We start from the raw sequence: 23,505 nt of genomic DNA, 5'->3' as shown, positions 1-23,505 counted from the left end.
ATATGTCTATAAACCACAAAGGAACAAAACGACAGTAACCGATGTAGTCGTAATTGCGTGTCGATATCTTGTCACTCGTACGGTTGTTTTATCCGACTAACTATTTTGATACGGAAAATATTCTGATTTTTTTTTAATTACCATGGTCTGTTGTTTGTAAACTGTTAATATTGGAATTAGGTAAAAAGTCAAAGTTGAAATCACAAATAAGTGTTCCGTGAAAATTGTTTTCGAAAATCTAATTTGTTCATAATTCTTTAAAGTAATAAACTTTTTTCAAATAAATTCTTATCTTCCCTCATCTGATCACCAGCATGGCTAAAGGTATTACTTCCAAAGGTATTGTGAGGGGTGCGAGGTGACACGTCCAGGTATTCAAGCGATTTTCTGTCGGGCTTGCAAGTTCATGCATCGTTTCACTTCTGCAGGTATTTTTCAGTGTACACGGCCGATAACTTATAACTTTCCATTTTGAACTATCAGATGTATAATATACAAGTCTGTCTTACTTGTCATTACTAAACTCATACGCTTGTTTATAAATAACATTTCTGGTGTAAAGAATATTATTCATAAAAATATAAATAATACCCCAAAAAATAAGATTTGATGAAATTAAAATCTATTTAAATATTTTTTCCAAGGGTGAATTTGGGAAAATGTAATATATACTCGTTGTCAATAGTGAGGGACAGAGTGTAACATACCAGAAATATTGCTTTAAAAAATGAACGCACTTGTCGACGATTCGTTTATACGACTGGGTAGAAAGTTACGGAACTATAGCGGAATTCAAAATATATACATGTATACATTGAACATAAGAAAAAAATATATATTTTGAATAAATTGGGGTAAAAGTTTTGTACACGTATGACAACAGTATGTAATCATCGAATGTCGATAGACTATTGTATACCAAAAGAAGAAGAAGAGAACCAATTTGATTTAAATACAGGTCGATGTAAAACTTGCTTTAGTTCTGTATACTAATAATGATTGTTTCAAGAACAACGATGTAGGGACGAACTATTCTAATTTCGTCAATATCAGTTATGCATGACTAAAATAAAAGTTTTATTACAACAACTGTATTTGGTCTCGAATGTATGTTAACTAATTAATGTGTTTTTATAGACTAGCTCAAATCCTCATCCAAATAATATAATATATATGTAATAATCGTTTCCTATCACACCGAGATTTAATGCCAAGCGGTAGACATATTTTAGGTACTAATTAAGTAATTAAATGAACAATATTATTGATAACAATAATTAATCATTAATGTGCAAAGATTAAAAAACAACTGTAGTTTTTCTTTATTTGTACGTATTATATTCCGCTTCGGTAGAGTTATCTTCAAATAGTTTCAGATATTAATTAATACATGGGTTTCAAAAGTCTAAATGTAAGTATTCTCGTACATTTTTTTGCCTAATAAAGACAATCAAAATGCTTTGGTAAAGCTATTTCTAATTTCTAAGTTCCCCCTTTTTATGAGACATAAATCAAGGACAAGAGGTGTATATCATTTCATTCTGACACATGAATTAAGTTTCCCGTCTTTAACCGAAAATTGTTTATTTCTTAGTAAATTAATTTATTTGAATTCAAATAAATAATAGCATCGTTCATAGAAGACACGTATGAGTTATATTTTCTTTTTAAAACATAAAATAGTATTTACCGCTTGAAGTTTTAAAATTTCTATAATACTTTTGTAATCGGGTTTTGAAGAACCCTACGGACGCCACATACTTTCTTATGTCTTTCAAGGTATAATGAAAGTATGTATAGGAAATGAAAGCTCAGAAGCATTTTTTTTTCTCAATTTGTATCTCAAAATTGGCCTCTTTAAAAAAAAGAAGCTTACATATTCAGTTTCCTTAAAAACAAATTTTAACAAAGGCAAAGTAAACACAAAATTCAATTTTAATTTTTCTTTCATCAACTTGAAATTATGCCATGCTAAACCGTTAGGTGCATTCAACAACAACCATTAATTAATCAATTAGTAACGTTAAATTTTTTATTGGATAATGTTGATTGAACATGATGATTGGTGGGTGGCAAGACAATTGTTTATTGGATAAGGTTTATTTGCCGAGTGGCACGCGCCGATTAAAAAGCATTTTACTTCAAAATTACAATATCTTTTGATACCAAACTTTATAAATATGAGTTATATACTCGTATCCTCTTATATCCATGTTCTTTGGGATCTCAAAACATCGTTGTAATGTCCTAAGTGCAAAAGCTTTCTTCTTAGTGCACTAAGAAGTCCTTTGCGGTATTTCTACACACCGGTAGAATTGTCTCCTGTCATAAACATTTAAGTATTACTTTTGATTCCAATGATAAATTCTATACAATATAGAAAACGTTTTAAAGTGTGCAAGCACAAGATTAAATTTCTAAAAAAATTGAAATATGTATTGACTAGGAATTATCTTATTCGCATACACTTATAAGATCATTTATGTAATATGCACGTGAGTTATGGAATGACTGTACTAAACAAGATTCCAACAATCTGGAACATGTCGTTCAGTTGGAAGCAGGAAGATTAGTAACTGGGTTGCCTGTGTTTGCTAGTCCGGAAGTTATATGTATAATCAGTGGTACAGGCAGACATTTGCTAGTGGACAAAGAAAATCCAAAAAAGCTCAATATGTTCTATTCTTCACATAAAGTGGGACTGCCTCTACGATTTAATGCCATTTGTTTTCAGTTATAGATAGAATATCAGAAAATCCTTTTTTTTCATATACTACTATTGAATGAAATAGCCTAAACCTGACATATGTACGTCCAGAAATATGAATATATTTATCTAACTTGACACAGACACAATTGCACGTCAATCTTTATTATTAAGGACAGTTGATTGGATTAAAGTGATGGATTGCCACGCCTATATTAAAAATGAGATCCTATGAACAGACTTCAGATAGCTCCCAGTATTCGAATTTGAAAATTTCAAAATATTTCAGACACGTAAATAATATAGGTTATTAGTGCTAGCTTTACAAAGAAAATATCCACTGACATGCATAATATCTAATGCCATGGGTCACGCATGGACTGTCTTATTTTATATGGATGCCCATAGTGGCACATCAAAGTTAAGATTAATTTAACCATTGTACTTTAGAATTGCAACCAATCTTAAATTCACTTGAATACATTAACCTGTTATCTTGTCGACTTTACAGCTAATTTCCTAATGCTTGTAGAGTAAAACTTTGGTAGGCTTGCTTGCTCTGTTTGTATAAACATGAATTCAAGCTTTGTAAATAACATTGACATCTTCAAACAATATAGAGGCATATTTTAATTTGTATATATTATATTTAAATTTGATTGGAAATTATCCAAATTACAATTGTAAATGATACAAACTAAGCAATCAAGTTAACCAAAGTCGCGCTTTACATGCATTAGGAAATGAGCTGTAAAGCTAACATAAAGATAGCCGCTATATCCTGAGAAGAGACCACGATGAAATTTGAAAGTTAAACAAATCTTAGTTTTCACGGGAACGAATATTTTGTTAAAACGTTGTAGTGATCAGATCATCAATGACGTAATTTAAAAAATAAGACGACAAGGTCGGAAATAGTTCTAAAGGTCTAATAGCAAGAAAGTCTCCTCACTCAGCTTCTGGTTATGTGTTGGTGGTGGATAGAGTCACACCGACTTACAATTGACTATTTTTCTGCGGTTACAACTAAAGATCGTTGTCGAAATCAACACTAGGGAGATACCATTTAATTTTTACAGGGTAGGGGTGGGGGAGTTGTGGCCAGGATGAAAAATGTTGTCCTGCATTTTTCTTTCAATGTTATCTCAATGTAAATGTAGTCCTGTTTTTTTTTTTATTTTACACTTTATTCTGTCCTGCCTTTCTTAGTTATTAATGTATCCTGACTTGTTTTTCATAAGTTCATCATGACTTTTCTTTTTGGCAAGATAGCCATTCTGCCTTTTTTCTCTTATACTCCTGTCATGCCTTTTTTCTTTTCAATTTTCATACGTCAGACAAACTTCTTCGTGCATGTGACTTCATATATATATATTTCAAAAGGGATAAGAAATGTCTTAATTGATAAGTTCTACATTGCATTTAAAACATCCATAAAAAGAGTATTGTATGATTAGAAATCATTGTCCGCTGTTGGAAGTTCAGTTTCGCCATTTTTCGCGCTTGTCATAAGACGAAATTTCCGGGGTTTCGATTTTTAAACTCGTTAAATCAAATAACAAACACATTCCATCTCAACCTGAGAAAGAGTGGCTCATTTACATTAATTTTATCAATGATTATCGTTTTTGAGCTGTTGTACTTTCAATGCTATTTATAAACGCCGAGTAAAATGTTAAATGTTTGGTATACAAATTTTTAATTATTCATCTTTAAAAATATTCAGAGGACAATGGAACATATCGAAGAATCTTTGAGTTCTGACGAAAATTATAGTGTTTTTCTATCTTTCCACAAAGTATATAAAAGTACCAAGCGTTTTTCTCAACTTTGACAACCTTATTCTGTAACAGATCTTCGCAGTATTTTCCAACGGCAATTTTCAAAGTGATTAGACAATTCAAGTGCACCGTTACGATTCAAATATGATGTAATGGTATAGAAAAACCTTGCAGTTTTGTAACTGTTGACAAAAACATGCTACATTTTAGAAAAATGGCTGTTAAGATTTTACCTATATCTGCCGTCACCATATTGGGATAGTCGTAATTCCAGTTACGGTTATCAGTTTAATACCAGTGCAGTTGAGAAATATGGTGCAGTTATTCAAATGCAGATGTAAACCTTTTAGGTAAAAAAGGGGGGATCTCAGAAAATAAAAAACATACTTATAAGTGATTAAACAGCTGTTTTATACAGTTATCAAAAATCATTAAAAAAATGAAATCTTGTTGGGAGTTTATTACAAGCGATGTCTTAGCTCTCACTGTGTGATGAATGCAAAGACATTTTTTGTGAAATTTTCTTATTAACATATAATTGAACGTTTTTACATTTGAAACTCTTCTGTTCTGTTTAAATTTTATATATATAAGTATCATAACAAAACTATATACATGATACGTTTATATTTTATAATTTTATTATTATTTCAAAAAACCATAAAATTTAAAACAAACCTATTAATAACTCTCCTGTAGGTTCAATATACATACTACGTTTTGTGTATACTGGTAATTACATCACTTTTTAAACAATTTCTGTGAAACTTGCATTTTCCGAAATTAACTTTCACTTTCACAATTGTAATTTATATACCAATACATTGAAGTTTACTTTGTTTTACAATCAGTTACGAGTATTGACACAACAAGTGTTGTTATAATTATTACGGTTAAGATAATGCATGTGACTACATGTAACCGATTAATCTGGGTTTTCATAAAATTAATCTAATTTGTTCTATTTGTGTCTCCTCTTTTGAAATGAATTCACTCATAAAAAATGTATTTGTTGTATGCCTTACAAAAAAAAAAAACGAACAAAGACAGAGGCAAACAATAGTAAAGTATCATTTAGAATGAGATGAAGGATAATATTAGAGGGACATTTAAGGTCAAAAATAAACCAACAACGTCATGAAAAGAATGAGCAGAGTATGTAAAATATAAAACATAAAAGACTGAGCGACAGTATGACCCCCCTCCCCCCCTCCCGCCCCCCATTCGCCACTTAAAACTAGGGTTTATCTCAGAAATGGGATTGAACTGTAAAAAAAACATGATGCTTTATTCTCATAACTGTATATAGCTATTCTAAGGGAGTAAGTATTAGACACTATTTTATAATACTGTTTTTAATTCTATCAGATTTAAGCCTCCAAGAAGGGTTCTTTCGCAAGTGTAACACATTGTCAAATTATTTTATAAGATTGAGTTAGTATTTTGATCGGCTTTTATTTCTAGTATCTTATTAAATGTTTATTCTCCTGCAAATTTGTTTGATATCTGTTGTAACAAAACTTGTGATTATTTTTAATAATCCAATAATCAACAATTAACTTTCACTTTTGCAAAGGTATCTTGTGATTTGGATATCAGTAAAAAATATTGACACAATGATTGCTGACATTTCAATTACAGTTTACAGATAATATGTGACTACACGTAACAGCATATTAATCTAGATTTTTATAAAGTGTTACGAATTTCATATGTGTCTAACCTGTATCGGAATACAATGAAAATTTGATTTCATTTACCACATCAAATGTATATGAATGTGCGTGTAAATATAGGTCTTATTGGAGAAAAAAACTCAACAATATAAAAAAAGACCAAACTATGTGAACATTGTAGACAAGTTAAATCGCATTCGTATTTGAATGTATAACATAATGTTTATTGTATACAGATAAGGGTTGAACAAGAAAAAACAAACTCGTTCCTTTTACAATCCGTTATATGCATATGTTCTCATGCATATGCTTACAACTAGTACGGACCTTGATCACATTTTAACCTCTGCCATATACGATTTATACTCTTTAAAGGCCAGACGCATTTGTCATATACATATAACTAGCATACGTTATGCTATTTGTAAAAATAAATGCAATGATAAAGACCACTGACACTCAAACATCGAAAAATGTTTAAAACTGTTTAACATACTATGTCAACTCTCTATGTCCATATTTGATTCTGTTGGAATAGTTCAAGATCTCACAAACAGAAACTTGCAAAGAACGAGCATATTAAAACACAATTAGATACAGGAACATATGGTGTGAGTGCCAATGAGACAACTCTCCATCCAAATAACAATTTATAAATGTAAACCATTATAGGTCTACTACTGGACTAACTACATTTACCACATCGGATTAAACATGGTTTCTAGCAGTTCCAAAGAACCAAGTGCTCGCAAAACTCATCAAATTAACGCCCGGATTTGAACTAAACATATTTTAAAGGAGGGACGAAAGATACCAAAGGGACAGTCAAACTCGTAAATCTAAAACAAACTGACAGCGCCATGGCTAAAAATGAAAAAGACAAACAGAAAAACAATAGTACACATGACACAACATAGAAAACTAAAGAATAAACAACACGAACCCCACCAAAAACTTGGGGTGATCTCAGGTGCTCCGGAAGGGTAAGCAGATTCTGCTCCACATGTGGCACCCGTCGTGTTGCTTATGTGATTACAAATCCGGTAAATAGTCTAATTCGGTAGGTCACATTCATGAAAGGGAAGGGGATTGTAGTTACGACGTTAGGAACATATCCGATATCATTTGTGAAACGGTTATTCCATAACGGTCAACCAACTCGTGATGGCGTCCGTAAAATTTACGAAGGGATGATTTCAACTTCACCATTTGGAACTCTTAAATGTCAACTTAAGTTTTGCCAATGCATACAATTAGGAAATAACTATGAATTGTACAACATTTCTGATTTTAAGACGTCATATAAACGTCAATAATTGATCGCCGTTAGAAAACAAAATTTACCAAGGTCACTGTTGTTTATTGATTATCGTTACTTTTTATGTTGTTCATAAGTGTTTCTTGTTCCTTCTTTTTTTGTTTAGATTAGTTCGTTTGGTTTTCTGTTTGTATTTTTTACACGATGCCGGATTAGTCCTTTGATAGCTTGCTAAATCGGTTTGGGCCAAAGCTCATCGTTGGAGGTCGTACTTCAAATATAAATGTTACACGTTATGACTTTATCAATGTATAATTGTTTTCTTTTTACACATTATGTCTATAATAATTTATTTTTCACCCATTGATACTCTGATAGAGTGTTATCTCATTGACACCCACACCAATTCATCTTACTTCTATGCATCGTGATATTGTCATATTAATCAGTTTTAAATCAGATTAGCGTGCATAAATATCGTGCGTTCCCGTCAAACAATAAAATAATGTTAGACAAACTTTGTTATTTCTTAACAATAAATACACATTGTTTTAAATTCTGCTAATACATTTTTCAGATTAATTTGTGAATATATATATATATAGGTATACATATGTAAATACGCTTCAGACTATAAAATGGTTGTCAGATTTCCTTTGTTGTATCTAGAAATATTTCAAATTTCCAGTAAAGCCAACTTCAAATGTTGAATTTCTATTGGAATGTTCTTGTCATGTGTGAAATCAAAGAACGATATACGTTCGATGTCTATTTCTGGTGGAATATCACATTTTTCTAGCAGGATAACTCGTAGGAAGTCCGATCTTCTCTTCAGTGTTTGTGTTATTATTGTTTTTAGGACGTCCCATTCTCTCTCCAGAAAGTCTTTAGATAAAACCAGTATGCTCTTCCTACATTCTGTGATACCCTCAATGGTTGTCTCCAATAACGACGAACATGAATCGTAATCAATAGCACCAGGCCAACCTGAAAAGAATAACAAATATTTACCAAAAGTTTATTAAAGCATTGACAGTTCACAACAATACACTATAATCAATGCAGACTGCGAGTTGTATTAATTTTTATTAGCATCACCAATAATATGAGGCAGGCATAACCTGTGAATGGGGACGAAGTCTGTATGTATTATTTTCTTAATTCAATCATGTTGATAAAAGAAACCGAAATACCGTACGTAACGTTCCCGATTTTGGTTCTGTTGTTAGGGAATTAGCTGTGACGTTCTTTAAGTTATGACGTCATATTCGATGTAAACAAAAGAAACGCTTTCATCAGGTAACGTAACGTTTTTTTTCATATCAAACAATTATTAAAATTGAATTTGTATTGAGATCCAATCTTATGTTTTACTAGACTGATAAATATAAAAAAAAAATCAAAGTCTCATGCAAACAAGACAGATTTCTGCGCAAATGCGGGAAAACCGGAACAGGAACTAGATCTGAAAAAAAACGTTAACGATTTTGAGTTCATTAGTACAATGAAAAATTCGGGAAATTTTCCCAGATTTTTTTTTTTTTTTTTTTTTCATTGATTTTTCTACCGTAATTGGGGACTTCGTCCCCATATCAAGTATCGGAATTTTACCATTAATTGCATCATATCTAAACCCTTTCACATAATCACATTTGCCAAACAATCGTCTTTTGCTCAATATCGACAATTATTTTTTGACATTAATATATTCGACGAGTATCAATTCTCATAAATTAGAGAAAATCGGAAAGCATGTGTTTCATTCTTTGTTAATTCGAAAATATTGCATTACGATCGATTTTATGTAATTGGTATCAAAAGTTTATGAATCATTTTGCTACAAATACGGGCATCGTTGAGAATTAGAAAAAAAAATGATTATGTTTCTATGTTCCAATTGAAGATCAGGTAGTCAAAGTAATTCTAAAGGTTACTGAAATTTTTAAAATTAGATATTTTGTAAAAGATTACACTGCTGTATATTTTAGCACTACCTGTAAGTATGATGTCATCATCGATCATTTGTATGCCAAGCTGATGCTGTAAAAAGCATTGAATCCAAGCAGAATTTACTTCACTCACGATGATGAAATAATCATTTCTACAATTTTGTGAACCACCTGCGTATCCAATATCTGCTTGAAGCAAGCTTGCTGCATTTAAATCATATTTTAAATCGTATCTGTTTGATAGTTGGAACTGGCATATTCTTAACCGTCGTGCTGTTAAGAAGTCTTTCTTAATTAAAACAGTTTTCAAATACTCTGCTATTTTTACTTGATCTGTTGTAAGGTGGAAAGTTTCTAAAAATATCATAAATTCACAAAGCTTTCCAAGATAGTCTTTCCAAAGACCTTTTGGTACTAAATAATTAAGAAACTCTAAACCATTCATTCTGTTAGCAATAAATGTTAAGACATGGATAAACTCAGCATGAATGATTGATGTATCACCAAGTTTCAGTACTGACATGCATAATGATTTGACATTTTCAAACGCACGCGTTGGATCTGAGAACATGAATGATCTTTTCAGCCATTCTGTAGCCATACGATACTCCGCCATGTCAAAATAAATTATTCCAATTTTGAACGCTGTGAAATATGTTTGTCCTTTCGCGCTTATACATTGATTTAGGTAACCTAGTATTCGCTGCATGAAACGGCTTCAGGTCCATACCTGTAAAAGTTTGGAAATGTAGCAAGTTTCTGACAAACTTCAGCTACTGTGCAAACATCGCGAGGGCTCATATTATTTTTAATAGAATGTTTTCCGTCATGTAGGGCCTTGTGTAAGAAGTCTTTCCTTTTGTCTTCAGAAAAAACTTTCAAAGTGGATAAGTCCATATAGACCTTCATTCTTGTTGAAAAGGCAAGCAAATGCATACGTGGGTTCTGTGAAATAGACAATGATAGCGTTTCCTCGGCTTGTTCCAAATAATCAAGTTTTTCGTTGTCTGTTTTAGCATATCCAAACTTAAACAAAGACCACAAGCTTATACCTTTACGATTTAGAATAACCTCATCGTATGGTAGCTCAGCGATCGCAAGTTCAAAAGCAGAAAGAGGAGACTTTAGGAGAGCGAGGAATTTTTCATCACTGGTTAAGGAACTGGTTGACAAAGAAGCATTGAAAGCTTCATTCCGTGTAATTATTTTATGTCCAATATAGGCGTATGCACGGGCTCTATAAATGGAAAATCTTTCGTCATCTTTTGGTAGATTCGAAACAACTGACCAGAACAAATAAACAGCTTGAATACCTATATCGTTTGCACTGTAAGGCATTCTATTGCAAGCCATCGCATAATAGTAAGTCCATATATAAATATCTTCCACAGAATAAGATGTATTTCTAAGATACTGTATCCCTTTTTGAAACATTTCAATGCTTGATTTCTTTTCCTCGGCAACTTTATTGTCACTTTTACAGTTAATCGTAAGACACAAAAGCCGTTGTGCATTTACCGTATATTTTAAGGCAAGGCAGAGCAAATCTTTTCTTTCTTCAATAGCACTGCTCTGTTCAGCCTTGATAAATTCAAATGAATCCGCTAGCTTTTGTTGTGCTTCTAGTTCGTTTTCTTTAAATTCTTCAAAAAGTACAGCATAACCTTGTTCGACGATACAAATTGCCTTTTCTTTGATATCATCGGAATCACTGCTTTGCAAAATTTTACTAATTCTATCTTCTATTATCTTAGCTTTTTCTTTCAAATTATTGCTTCTATACAAGTCTGCAAGGTCAGCTAATGTGTTCAAGTGTTTAGGGTTATTTTTGATATTTTGTTCGAGCTTTTTAGTATTGCGAGCGATGTACCTATGTTTTCGTAATGGATTATCGAGCAAAGTTCGCATTAAATCAACAACTCCATGAACTATCTCATGCTCCCGTTCTATTGCAGTATCTAAAGCCATTGTTCGGTTTTCGACTTGAGTCTGGCCTGATGTATACATTAAGTTTAATTTCATCCTTAAAAGGCCTGGACATATGTCATACAACTCTGGTTTCGCCCTATCCATTTTTCTTCTATCTTCCTCCCGGGAAAACACTAATTCTTTACCAATGACTTGAATACTGTAAAATAAATATATGTACTATGTATAAAAATTAAACCTCAGGCATAGATTACCTTAGCTGTATTTGGCAAAACTTTTAGGAACTTTGGTCCTCAATGCTCTTCAACTTCGTACTTTATTTGGCCTGTTAACTTTTTTGGATTCGAGCGTCACTGATGAGTCTTTTGTAGACGAAACGCGCGTCTGGCGTATATAATTTAGTCCTGGTATCTTTGATGAGTTAATTACTACCACTGGGTCGATGCCACTGCTGGTCGAGATTTATTTCCCCGAGGGTATCACCAGCCCAGTAGTCAGCACTTTAGTGCGGACATGAATTATCATTGATATGGTTATATTTATAAATTAACTGATAAAATATTGAATTTTTGAAATACTAAGGCATTTCTATCTCAGGCATAGATTACCTTAGCTGTATTTGGCAAAACTTTTAGGAACTTTGGTCCTCAATGCTCTTCAACTTCGTACTTTATTTGGCCTGTTGCCTTTTTTGGATTCGAGTGTCACTGATGAGTCTTTTGTAGACGAAACGCTCGTCTGGCGTATATACCAAATTTAGTCCTGGTATCTTTGATGAGTTAATTACTTAACAAGTCCAAGTAAAGCCGTCAGCATGGAGTTTTGGCTCAAACCAAACAGCAAACTATGAAGCGCCCCAAAATCACTATTGCAAAACTATTTAAACAGAACAACCAACTTATCTATATAAAAATGAGAAACACATCATCAAACGTCAACTACTAAACAACTGATTCCTTAATTAGCACAGGTGCATACGTTTCAACAGTTTTAAAAATACTCCCTTAAAAACTAATAAAGGTATCTAGTAGACACTATAGAGATTTTTAAAAACCTAGTAAATAATATTGTTAAAATATCAGTTCGATATGAAGTCTCTCAAAATGAATAAAAAGCAACCAAAATACCTATCTCAACTAATTGCAGTATTGTTAAATCTGAAAAAATTTCAAATCACAAAAATACTTCACTCCGTGGAAAATTCAATACGGAAAGTCTCTAATCAAATGGCAAATTATAAGCTCAAACACACCAAACGAATGGACAACAACTGTCATATTCTTAAAAAGCATTTTATTCATAAAATATGGTGGATTGAAAATAGTTTTATAGCGCTAAACCTCTTAAAAGCAACACAATTAATCTTAACTAATTGCGGTGTTTTTTAAATCTGACAAAAGTGCCCTGTTGGATTCAAAATATATGTGACTGCAAGCATCACTAACTAGAAATGCAATAGATGTATTGAAAAATCATATGCAGATGACACGTTGAAGGTTACATTTTAACACGACACATTTCAGACTTAAAGCTCGTTAACATTTAGAAGAAACACTTTCCATTCACCCACAAGCTGTGAGTTGTAACAATAGTTTTCTTTATAGTGATCACATTTAATGATATTTTTTTTTTGCAGTATAGCATGTCTTCTGTGAAATTTAGATACGGACAAGCTTTTTCAACAAGCCGTGGTTTACTGTACTTCGATTTTCGTAAATTCAGAATTGCAGTTTATAATCAAGTAGTAAAGTATCACAACGAAATCAGATTTAAGTATTAAAATATGCGATTGAAAATATTTCAAACATGTCAATGATTAAGTAAAATGTATAGTCAAACATGTGCCTAAGTACAGACACAGCATTACACGTAGTCGGTGGAAAAGGTTAGCGCCGCGTTTACTGGCGTGTTTTTCGCGTAAAACCGCGTTAACTCTGCTTTAATTCTGAAATTTAATGAAATGAAAACGGGCGTTGACGTTCGTGTGACCCTCCGCGCTAACGCAAAAATGGCGCGTCTTCTAATTTTGTAAAGAGTAAACGGGCGTTTACTTTTACGTTTACTGCCGCGTTAAAGTGGAAAAGGGCGCGTCTTCTATCTTTGTAAAAAATAAACGCACGTTTACTGTTTGTAGTAAATGCGCGTTAACGGTGGTTGTCATCGTATTCTGTACTCATTGACCTATCATGTATCAATATTTGTACATCACAAGATACAAAAAAAAACACCACTGTCCAGTTTTGATTGACATCTTGATGATTACAGTTATAGATTTGACATCTCCTTAATTAATTGAAAAATAATCATAGTAAAGAAGTACAAAATGAATATTTATCATGGAACTGTCAAACCTACCAGACTTTCAGTTTGCATTCGTGATAGAATAAGATCTAGAAAAACTAACTGAAGATAGAGATTAGTTGATACAAGATAATGTTCATATTTCTTGAAAGGTTTAAATGCGACGTTTATATCAGAGTGGAAATATTTTGCTTGTACATGTAACTTTTGAAGAGAAAATATAGAAATTTTACTATTTAAAGTTATTGGGACCTATTTTTTCAGTTAATAGGGTTGATAATTCGAATAAGAAGCGTTTTAAAAATTCAAAATATACACATGGAAAAAAGTATTGCAACACCTTGAATTTTTAAAACTTTTAGTTAATGATAACATTGGCATTGAAACAAACAAAAAAAGTATGAACAAATTTTTTTTTATGTAACCAACATTTTTATTACAAAATAAAGTGTTTTTTGTACAAAATTGCATATTACAACTTTTTCTGTAGTCGAATTTAATAATGTCAGACATTTCAAAATTAATCTTAAGAGTATTGTTTACATCATGGTTGATCGTTATACGCCAAAGAATTAGTACTTTGTGCGCAACCTCCATTCAAACGGATAACCGCTTCTTAACGTCTTCTGATTCCTGACATAAGTCGACTTATTTGTTGATAAGGTAGCAGCAACCATTCCGGACGAAGATTATTGGTTTTTTTTTAAGACGTGTTTGAACTTGGGTGTCCTTTCGTGCTCTTAACGCTCAATAGTGTTCAATATATGCTCGGTATGGCTCAAATCCGGGCTACGATCAGGCCAAGGAAAATAAACCAAGATAAACATAGGAACAATGGATCTTCCTCCACGATTATAATTTCCAACTTTGGCGAGCTCTGCACTACATTAGATACGGGCAACTGTGTGTCTGTTCGTAGGCAAAGGTCACCAAAATGAAATGGTCTTATCACACGATAACAAGTAGCGATGACAGTTCTTGCTTACAGGCTCCTGTATGATCATCACTCTCTTTTTAGGGTTGTATTGTTTGCAATGGGTTTGCTTCTGACCAACCTTCACTATGCTTGATTTTCCCTAGCAGATGTTATAATAGGGGGTCTTCTTGATCTCGGAAGGTCTTTAACATCGGTTGTTGCCTGAATGGTATTATCAAAACGACTTATAGTGGAATGTGATGAACAACAATACGTGCAATTACCACATCGACATACCTACTTCTCTCATGCTGATTTTCTACCATCTTGCTACAGTCATGAGTTGTGGGTGATCAATTACAAGATGTCAATCACATAACTTTAAAAACTTGGTTATTTAAAGTGTTGAAAACAATGAGGATAAAAACATCTGTTTTGCTGTTAAAGAGTACAGTAGCTGCATGTGCAGATAAGAACTTAACGAGTCGAGATTTTTTTTATTAAACTCAAGTGATATTTAAATAATGTTTAACTAGTTCTAATTCAACAAATTATATCACAAAAAAATTAAAAGTGTTTTTTTAAATTTGAATTTCAATTCAGTAGTGGTCAGTGTTTGATGGAGGAGAAAGGCGGTGTATTTGGAAAAACCACTGATCTTCGATAGAACAACTTACCAGTATAGACCCTTAAGGTTGGGAACGAGTGCATTTGCCCCGGTCAAAATTTAAACTCAGAACATCAGTGTGAACTGATTAATGATACAGTAGTTCGATTATTTTGACCACCCGGCCACCGAGGCCCCCGTTTAATTAAAGTTAGGTGTTAAATTATACAAATATTTGTAACAGAATATTAAGAATCGAGACGTTTAAAGTGTGTCACTTTCCAGTTTAAGTATATACAAATGAATAACTAGTTTTGACTTAAACACAATGAATACATATTGCGAAACAAGGCATTGAACAAACGTTGAGAATTTAGAAATATGGCAAAACGATTCAAGCAATTTCAATTATTAAAAATTGATGCGTGCCAACGGTATTTTGAACAACGATAAGGACATTGTGAGTAGACAACTCTTCATCTTAGTTTCAAACACAGTAATGTAGTTTATTCAAAATATTTGTGTTACAGCCTTTGTTATTTCAATTTCAATGTTGTCTACAATGATAAATGCATCCATCTTTAACATGGTAAAAACAATGAAATCAAAATAATTTCAAAAACTTACGCCGTTGATTCATTAAAAACTCTGTAAAATTATAATCCAGTTTCTATTATCAACCTTTCAAGTTTAGCGTATCCAGCATTAATACATTGAAATTGTATAACTTATGATTATATACATGATATAGTTACGTTTGAGGAGAAAGGTTTAAATTAGGAGTAAAGTACACTGTGATTACCTTGCATTTGTAATGTTTGTTTATGATTATTGTTTTTACTTATGATAACCTGAATCACAACTATCTATAATATTAGCTTATGATATAGTGTAATAGTAGTTCGTGCTACTGATCTTATTAAATGTTAGATAATTTATTTCGTAATTAACACCACTGGGCTGAGTCCCCGAGGGTATCACCAGCCCAATAGTCAACACTTCGGTGTAGAAGTGTTGACATGAATATCAATAATATGGTCATTTAAAAAAATTTGCTCTTTATAAAACTTTGAATTTTTTTAAAACTAAGGATTTTCTTATCCTAGTCATAGATTACCTTAGCATTATTTGGCACACCTTTAAGGAATTTTGGATCCTCAACGCTGTTCAATTTTGTACTTGTTTGGTTTGATAAATATTTTGATATGAGCGTCACTGATGAGTCTTACGTAGACGAAACGCGCGTCTGTCGTACTAAATTATAATCCTGGTACCTTTGTTACTATTTTAAATAATCCCGTTGGGCTGATTTATAGTAGACGGTTGTACTATTGTAAATTAGAAATACCAGATAAACATGCAAGTATAGCATGCAGATATAATAACACTCACTTAATTAACATAGTCTCGTTAAAGGAACAATTCCATCGAAAAGTAAACTAGATGTATTAGTAGGTTTTGCTCTGAAAATATTGGTACTATACCTGACTATTCATGAAAAATATTGATAATCAACACGTGTATCCTTAATAATGATATATAGCAAATATAACATCCAAAGAACACTAGAGTAAACATACAGTTTTTAATTTTAGCCAGATGAGTATTTACTTCAAGGAATATCTTATCGACTTTGAATAAAACCGCATATGCAGGCGCTGCTTGAATAGTATTTCGTTGTTAAATTCTAGTGTTTTATTGAAGCCGAATCAACAGTCATTGCAGGTTTTAATAGATTAATGAGTTCAATATTAAATGCAAGGTATTGAACAATGTGTTCTGCAATGCTCAATCTAACAAACTTAACATGGTTACAGCCCTTGAATGGTGTAAATTTCCAAGATAAATAACATGTATGGTGTATGACATATGGTGCAATGTTGCAATGGTTGAAGGTGTATGGTGCTACAGTGTATTGCGTAAGGGGAATGGTGTAATGATGTGATTGTGTAACGTGTATAGACAGTGTGGTTATCAAAGTTAAAAAATGATAATAACTGAATTTTAAAGTGTGATCAAAATTAGTTTTTTTTAAAGAAATAACAAATTTGTAGTCGCACTCTTTCTTTAAAATAAATTGCGTTATGGGTATAACTTATGGTGTAGCTAGAATGTGAAAAGTGTAGGATGTAAAGGTGTAACGTGTATGGTGTAATGAAACAGGGTGTATGATGTAATGGTGTATGCCGAAAAGTGTAACAATGTAAGGTGTTAGTTGAAAGTTTAAACCATCAAATAAATGTAAGACATGAATTGAACATTATTTCATAAATCGTATGACGATGATTCATTTCAATCTTCAATTGCAATATAACATACAATAAACAACAATGCATAGATGTCCTGGCCTTTTTATTATACTACTGTAAAAACAATGTAATGTGCTTGAAATTGAAAGTTAATCCAATCTGACACATTTGTTCTATTTTCACATTCATGATAAAGATATGAAATAAGTTTTATTTAACATCTATCTTTCATATCTACATTCCTTTACCTTACGATGTAACCATATTTACGTAACCATATAACATTGTCAAGTATTTACCCAACACTAGCTTTATACTTTACGAGATATTATAAAAAATGTTTCACTGGTAAAGTAAGAGAATATATGTACAAGTCGTAAAAAGATAGAAACAATAACTGATAACATTTATTGATAACAAATGAACCAACAGCAGTCTGCAATCCTTTCACGCAAGCAACAAATAGAGCGATATTTCGAAAAATCCTTTTTAATTCATCTCAAATATAAAGGCTACATTTCATTTTACAAAGGTATCACCATAAATAATAGGGTTTGTACATACATTAAAAAGATTTTATCTATTTCGTCTGCATTTTTTAAGGTTATAATGAGATGAAAAAGACTGATTTAAAATCCTGCTTGTTATTGGGTAATCAGTTTTCGTAGAACGCGTAAAATCAATTAACAAGACTTTTGTTTATTTGTAAAACGAAGTATTTTCAAATTAAATTGTCGATTTGAAAACAGTTTTTACATTTTTGATTGCATTTATTTTTTGCGACGCTCAAAATAATGATAATATATAATTTCAATAAAGTGTTATGTCATCGTCACCAAAACATAAGTAATAAGAAAAAAAAGAGTGAGGTTAAAAACAATATGAAGTCTGATAATAGTACTAAACAATCTACATTTCAAACTGCGTTCTATATTTGGAATAGTAACGGAAGCAATAATGATCCGCACAACTAGTACCCGAAGCAAGAGAAAGTAACAGCATACGTAGTGAGGAAGCAATGTCGCTTAGAAATAGCAATTTGAAGAATAACTTAGCAGAGTTTATTTCGATACAGATACATATGGTGTCAAGAGTCTTCACTCGATTTTTACAAATTAGACTATTTACCGGGTTTTGTAATAACATGAACATCACATGTGGCGCAGAATCTGCTTATTCCTCGGGAGCAGCTGGGATCAACCCCAGTTTTTGTGTCTGGCTCGAGGTCCTTTAGTTTTCTATGTTCTGTATTGTATACTATTATGTGTCTGATTGTTTGGGTTTTTGTTTTGTTTTTGGTTAAACATGGCGTTGTCAGTTTATTTGCGATAGATGAATTTGTCTGTCCCTCTGGTATCTTTCGTCCCTCTTTTCAATTGTCGAATTGACCCTGTTTTTTTTGTATTTATCTGTCTCAAATGTAATATATTTGATTGTTGAAATGGAACTGATTTATTTTTACCAAACAGAGTTAATAGCGATAACTCTTAAAATAAAATAAAAATAAACAATTTGCTATTAGAAATTTTTATTTTTATTTTTACAATTAACGTTTTTTGCAATACATTGTGTACAAGATAAACTAAACTCATAATAGTTACCAGGACTTAAATTAAAACTAAGGTCAATGCGCGCGTTTCGTCTGCAAAATTCTCACCACTGACGCTCTAATATTTTATTTTTTTTAAAGGCTAAAAATACGTAATGGTTTTAAGCATTTTAGAAACCATACTATTGCGTGGAAATAGAAAGACTTTTAATAGTTAAACGGTTTTATAAAAAATAAAAAAAGAAGCATTACAAACTGTTTAACAAAAGAATATATTTTTGTTTTGTTTTTAAGAAATGATACGGGTGTCTAGGAAAACTTGTAGAATAAGACATATCGGAAATGTTTCACAATTTTTTATGATCGGACGTCCATCAAATGTTATGTTATTTCCAGTCTTCCTTCATATTTCAGTCATGAATTTTACGGACCAAGATTGGAGTTGTAAGGAAACCTTCGATAGAGACAGCAACTTGCCTCCTGCTTCGTACACTTGGGTATTTGTAAATTCGTATATAACACGCTCAGCACACACATACACACAGCAGAGGATACGCATGTGTCAATTTTCATTTGAATTAAAAACATGCAGTTTTACTGTTGACACATCTAACAATGACATATTTCTATTGGCTATCAAACATTTTATCGCATATTACTGTTATATTTTACAAATTTGCTGAATAGATTTGATTTTTGTTCGTTTACAATTTTAATTTTATTAATAGTGATACACTCTGTTTTAACATTGTTTTGTGTCTTTGCAGTCTATTACTGGTATTTTAGCTTCGGCATGGTGTCCTGGAAGTACACGAGTACCTATAAGGATGCAAGAAATGATAGTTTTTCTAGATGAGGTTTCCAGCAACAGAAGTTCTGATATTATGTTTGAAAAAAGTAAAATCACAAAAATACTGAACTTAGAGGAAGATCAATTGGGAAAGTCCATAATCACATGGCAAAATCAAATAACAAAACGCATCAAAAACGAATGGACAAGAACTGTCATATTCCTGACTTGGTACAGGCATTTTCAAATGTAGAAAATGGTGGATTAAACCTGGTTCTATAGCGCTAACCCTCTCACTTTTGTAATGACAGTCTCATCAATTTCCGATATTTTTACATTGATGCGTTAAATAAACAGACACAATAAATATAATAGTCAAAATATGGGTAAATCAGTCATCATCGTTTAACAATTTTAAAAGGAACAATTTAACAGAACACAAAAACATCTACTATCTACGAACACATTTATTGAGTGTCTGACGGCACATTTGATGTAAATACTGATTCTCAATATGATGACATAGCGGCAGCAAACCGAACATCCCGTCACAAAGTTTTTATGAAGACTTGAATGACAAATAATGTTTTTCTATGTTTCCTACTTATCTGCTTATTACCATACCAACATTTACATAGCAGTGTGCTTTCTATTCAGTATGGTTATCTTTATTGGGAACATCTTGGTTTTAATTCTATCTTATATTTTAAAAGCATTGAGGTCGCCAATATTGACTACACTTTTAATTTTTTCTGTCGTACCGTTGTTTCATCGTTTCGGCATGTTATTCTACAGTTTGTCGAAATGTTCGCTTTAATTTAGTTTCAGACTAAATTCCGCATTCGTGTGTATATTATGTAGCGATGGAAGGAGATTTATTGCAAATATTAGGAGCTTACATCTAAGTTTGTTGGCTTGTCAACGTATTTATGTATTTATATTTCCTTTGAATGCACGTGTGCATCACACAAAGACAAATATTCGTCGGTGTATTTTCTGTATTTACATTGCATGCATTTTGATTGAAATAATAATGGGGGTTGAAGGTGTCCGTGACTGCGTGGTTAGTAGATTTAATCATGATTGGTATACTAAATTGAAAACACATGCGGATTTCATTGTTATTAATTTTACGGTAGTTTTTTCTATTATCAGCAGCTATGGTATCCGGGATAGTTCAGAAGTATGCAGCATCAAGACTTACAAAGTCTGCGTCACAAAAATCTCAATCGCGTATAGCCTCGATAGTTATCATTCTGTATTTCACTTTGTATTGTCCACTTCAAATTGTAGTCATTGTTCTTCAGTTTACGTGCGTAGATCAAAATTATTAAGGACCAATTTCGTGTACTGTTTCTATGGCACATTTTGCTCTCAGTGCGTTCAATCCAATTATGTTGTGTCTAAGAGTACTAGAAGAGAAAAATGCTCTGAAAGACAGATTGTGTAGATGCATCAACAAGTAGACTAATAATCAGATGTAGATAGGAAGTTTTTGGTAGGGTTCTTGTTGCATAGTTGTTTGTCTGTTTATCTGTTCTTCTTTTAAGCCAACACCTTCTTACAAGCTGCCCAGCGTACAGGCACATTCGAAAATCTAATTTTCAACAGATAAAAGAATATGTTGTTAGTAAAATTTAAAGTAGAGTATGGCCAATCACTAATTACGTGGCATGAGAGGGTAAATCTCTATGTATGGTCAAGTCAGACTCGTATCTTATATCGTAAAAGTGTTATTCCATATGAACATTATTAAACCAATTAAAATAATACTACTCAAACATCAAAGTCATGATTTTAGATTTTATAAATTACATTTGTTAAGAACACTTATCTTGATAATTATGATTCCCAAGCAGTACACGAACATGATAATTATATAATTTCTTGACAATTTAAACTAACGTTAAGCCTATTTAGATAAATTTAAAACTACTAAACATCAAAGTTAGTCATGCTTCTGATTTTAATATTGCATTTAAAACACTTACTTTTATAATTATGATTCTTAGGCTTAAAGAACGTGTAATTCTGTCTCTTGCCATTTTAACATTACATTTCTTTGAAAGTCCCTATATTAATGCTTCTATATAAACTCACGACTTGTTGTATATACTCTGGATATTATGGTTGAGGATACTGTTCATTCATATTTTGCACAGGAATTATTGTGTTTTTATGTACAGATAATGTTATTATGTATCGGTCTCATCCGAGTGCTCCTAAACAGGAGGGAATTATGAAAAAAGAACAAGAACAGGCTCCTGACTTTGGACAGACACATATTTACAGAATGTGGCGGGGTTAAACATGTTAGCGGGATTCCAACCTATATGTCTGTTAATGCTAGTTTATACTTTCTGTGTTTCGCATTTTACCACAGCGAAAGTAACGAAATGAAAACAAATAAAACATCGAAAAGAGAATGAAGTATGATGAAGGAGCTCTGCTATCAATTAACACAAACCAGCAAAAATCCAGTCTTCAAATCAAATTCCATCACTGGAAAAAATGAGGTATACATCAGTGCTCAAAATAGTCTATTGAGGAACACTCCAAAGACACGAAACGATAAAATATATCCTAAATTGGAACACTTGTAATTCTGCGTTAAAAACCCTATGTCATAGTTAGTCATAGTTCGATTCTGTTTTGTGCCTCAACTTGATGTGTCAAATTTCGTTACAATTCGACAATATGGTAAATAGTGGAGTTTCGTTGTTTCTGTATAGACACAATTTATACGTCTTTTTTTCTCTAAATTTCGTCTTTCGTATATTCCTATTGTCTTTTTTATTAATAAATTATAAAAGTTGATGTCAAAATAGTTCTTTATACTTTATAATTCTCTTTAAGCTGAAAAGTTACTTTATCACCAAAATGAAAAAGCAATCAACTGAAGTTTAATCTCGTTTTATGTCAGACTAATTATAATGGTTTGATTTCTTTTTTATATATATTATTGTATGTAGTATACATTGTAAACCTTTTCTTATTTGGAGGTGGTGTATAACAACAAATATATTTTATCAACGCATGTAAACGATAGGCCCTTTGCAAAATATGTTTATTCATACTGCAGACTATTAAACTTATACAAAAAGGTTCTTATATGTATATGTGTCTTACTTTCATAAATTTGTATATAGGTTTTACGTTAGAGACTAAAAATTTTCGATTGTCATCTCTCATCTCTCATTTGTTTAGGGTATTTCAGTACTTTTAAACAAAAAAAAAGTATTCACATAGTATTTATCAAAAATTTAATGGATGTAAGGCATTCAACAATCAACCACGCATCGATTGCGACTTCTTCTTGAAGCAAACGTTAGATGTGCTCGTTCAAAGATGTAATCATTTGGATCAATTCGGTGCAGTTTAGAGGTTTTTATTCCAGAATATTTTATTTAATTCTGTTCACATAACGAATTGTCAATGGTTTTGTCTATGTTCAGTAGAATTGGTTAAAATATAATAGTTATTACAAGACCACATGCAAAGTCATTTATTTAATAAATATTTATAAACAATCTTTAACAAAAAAAAAATTTATAACTGCGTATTTCCTTGTTCATAAAATGCACATTCTAGTAGTATTCAATTTAAAGAATTATATACACATGATACCTTATCAATTGTTAAAGTACTGATCAAATTGATCATAGACAATCTAAAACTAACAGACACATACAATGATATTTGGAAGAAAGATTACACTGATGTATATAGACATTTGTTATTTGTTTATGTTTGATATACTTTCATTTCATTTGTATGTTATGTAGTTTAGTGT

General features: G+C 31.9%; 2 protein-coding genes across 2 annotated transcripts; both read right to left on the bottom strand.

The window, feature by feature from the left end:
* Window positions 1–7,931: 7,931 nt before the first annotated feature.
* On the bottom strand, window positions 7,932–10,063 carry LOC139481994 (uncharacterized). The gene is made up of 2 exons (XM_071265622.1): window positions 9,417–10,063; window positions 7,932–8,409 (listed from the first exon to the last, which is right to left on the bottom strand). The coding sequence occupies exons 1-2, from the start codon at window positions 9,985–9,987 to the stop codon at window positions 8,099–8,101; spliced, it is 882 nt and encodes a 293-aa protein (XP_071121723.1). The 5' UTR covers window positions 9,988–10,063; the 3' UTR covers window positions 7,932–8,098.
* Window position 10,064: 1 nt separating this feature from the next.
* LOC139483327 (uncharacterized) lies at window positions 10,065–15,836 on the bottom strand. The gene is made up of 2 exons (XM_071267351.1): window positions 15,752–15,836; window positions 10,065–11,499 (listed from the first exon to the last, which is right to left on the bottom strand). Exon 2 carries the CDS (start codon window positions 11,442–11,444, stop codon window positions 10,065–10,067), a length of 1,380 nt encoding a protein of 459 aa, XP_071123452.1. The 5' UTR covers window positions 11,445–11,499; window positions 15,752–15,836.
* Between the last annotated feature and the right edge of the window lie 7,669 nt (window positions 15,837–23,505).

The sequence above is a fragment of the Mytilus edulis genome, chromosome 7 (assembly GCF_963676685.1).
Source record: "Mytilus edulis chromosome 7, xbMytEdul2.2, whole genome shotgun sequence".
In the NCBI taxonomy this organism is placed as follows: Eukaryota; Metazoa; Mollusca; class Bivalvia; order Mytilida; family Mytilidae; genus Mytilus; species Mytilus edulis.
Note: the sequence above shows the minus strand (reverse complement) of the source record. Positions and strands in the feature narration are given on the sequence as shown.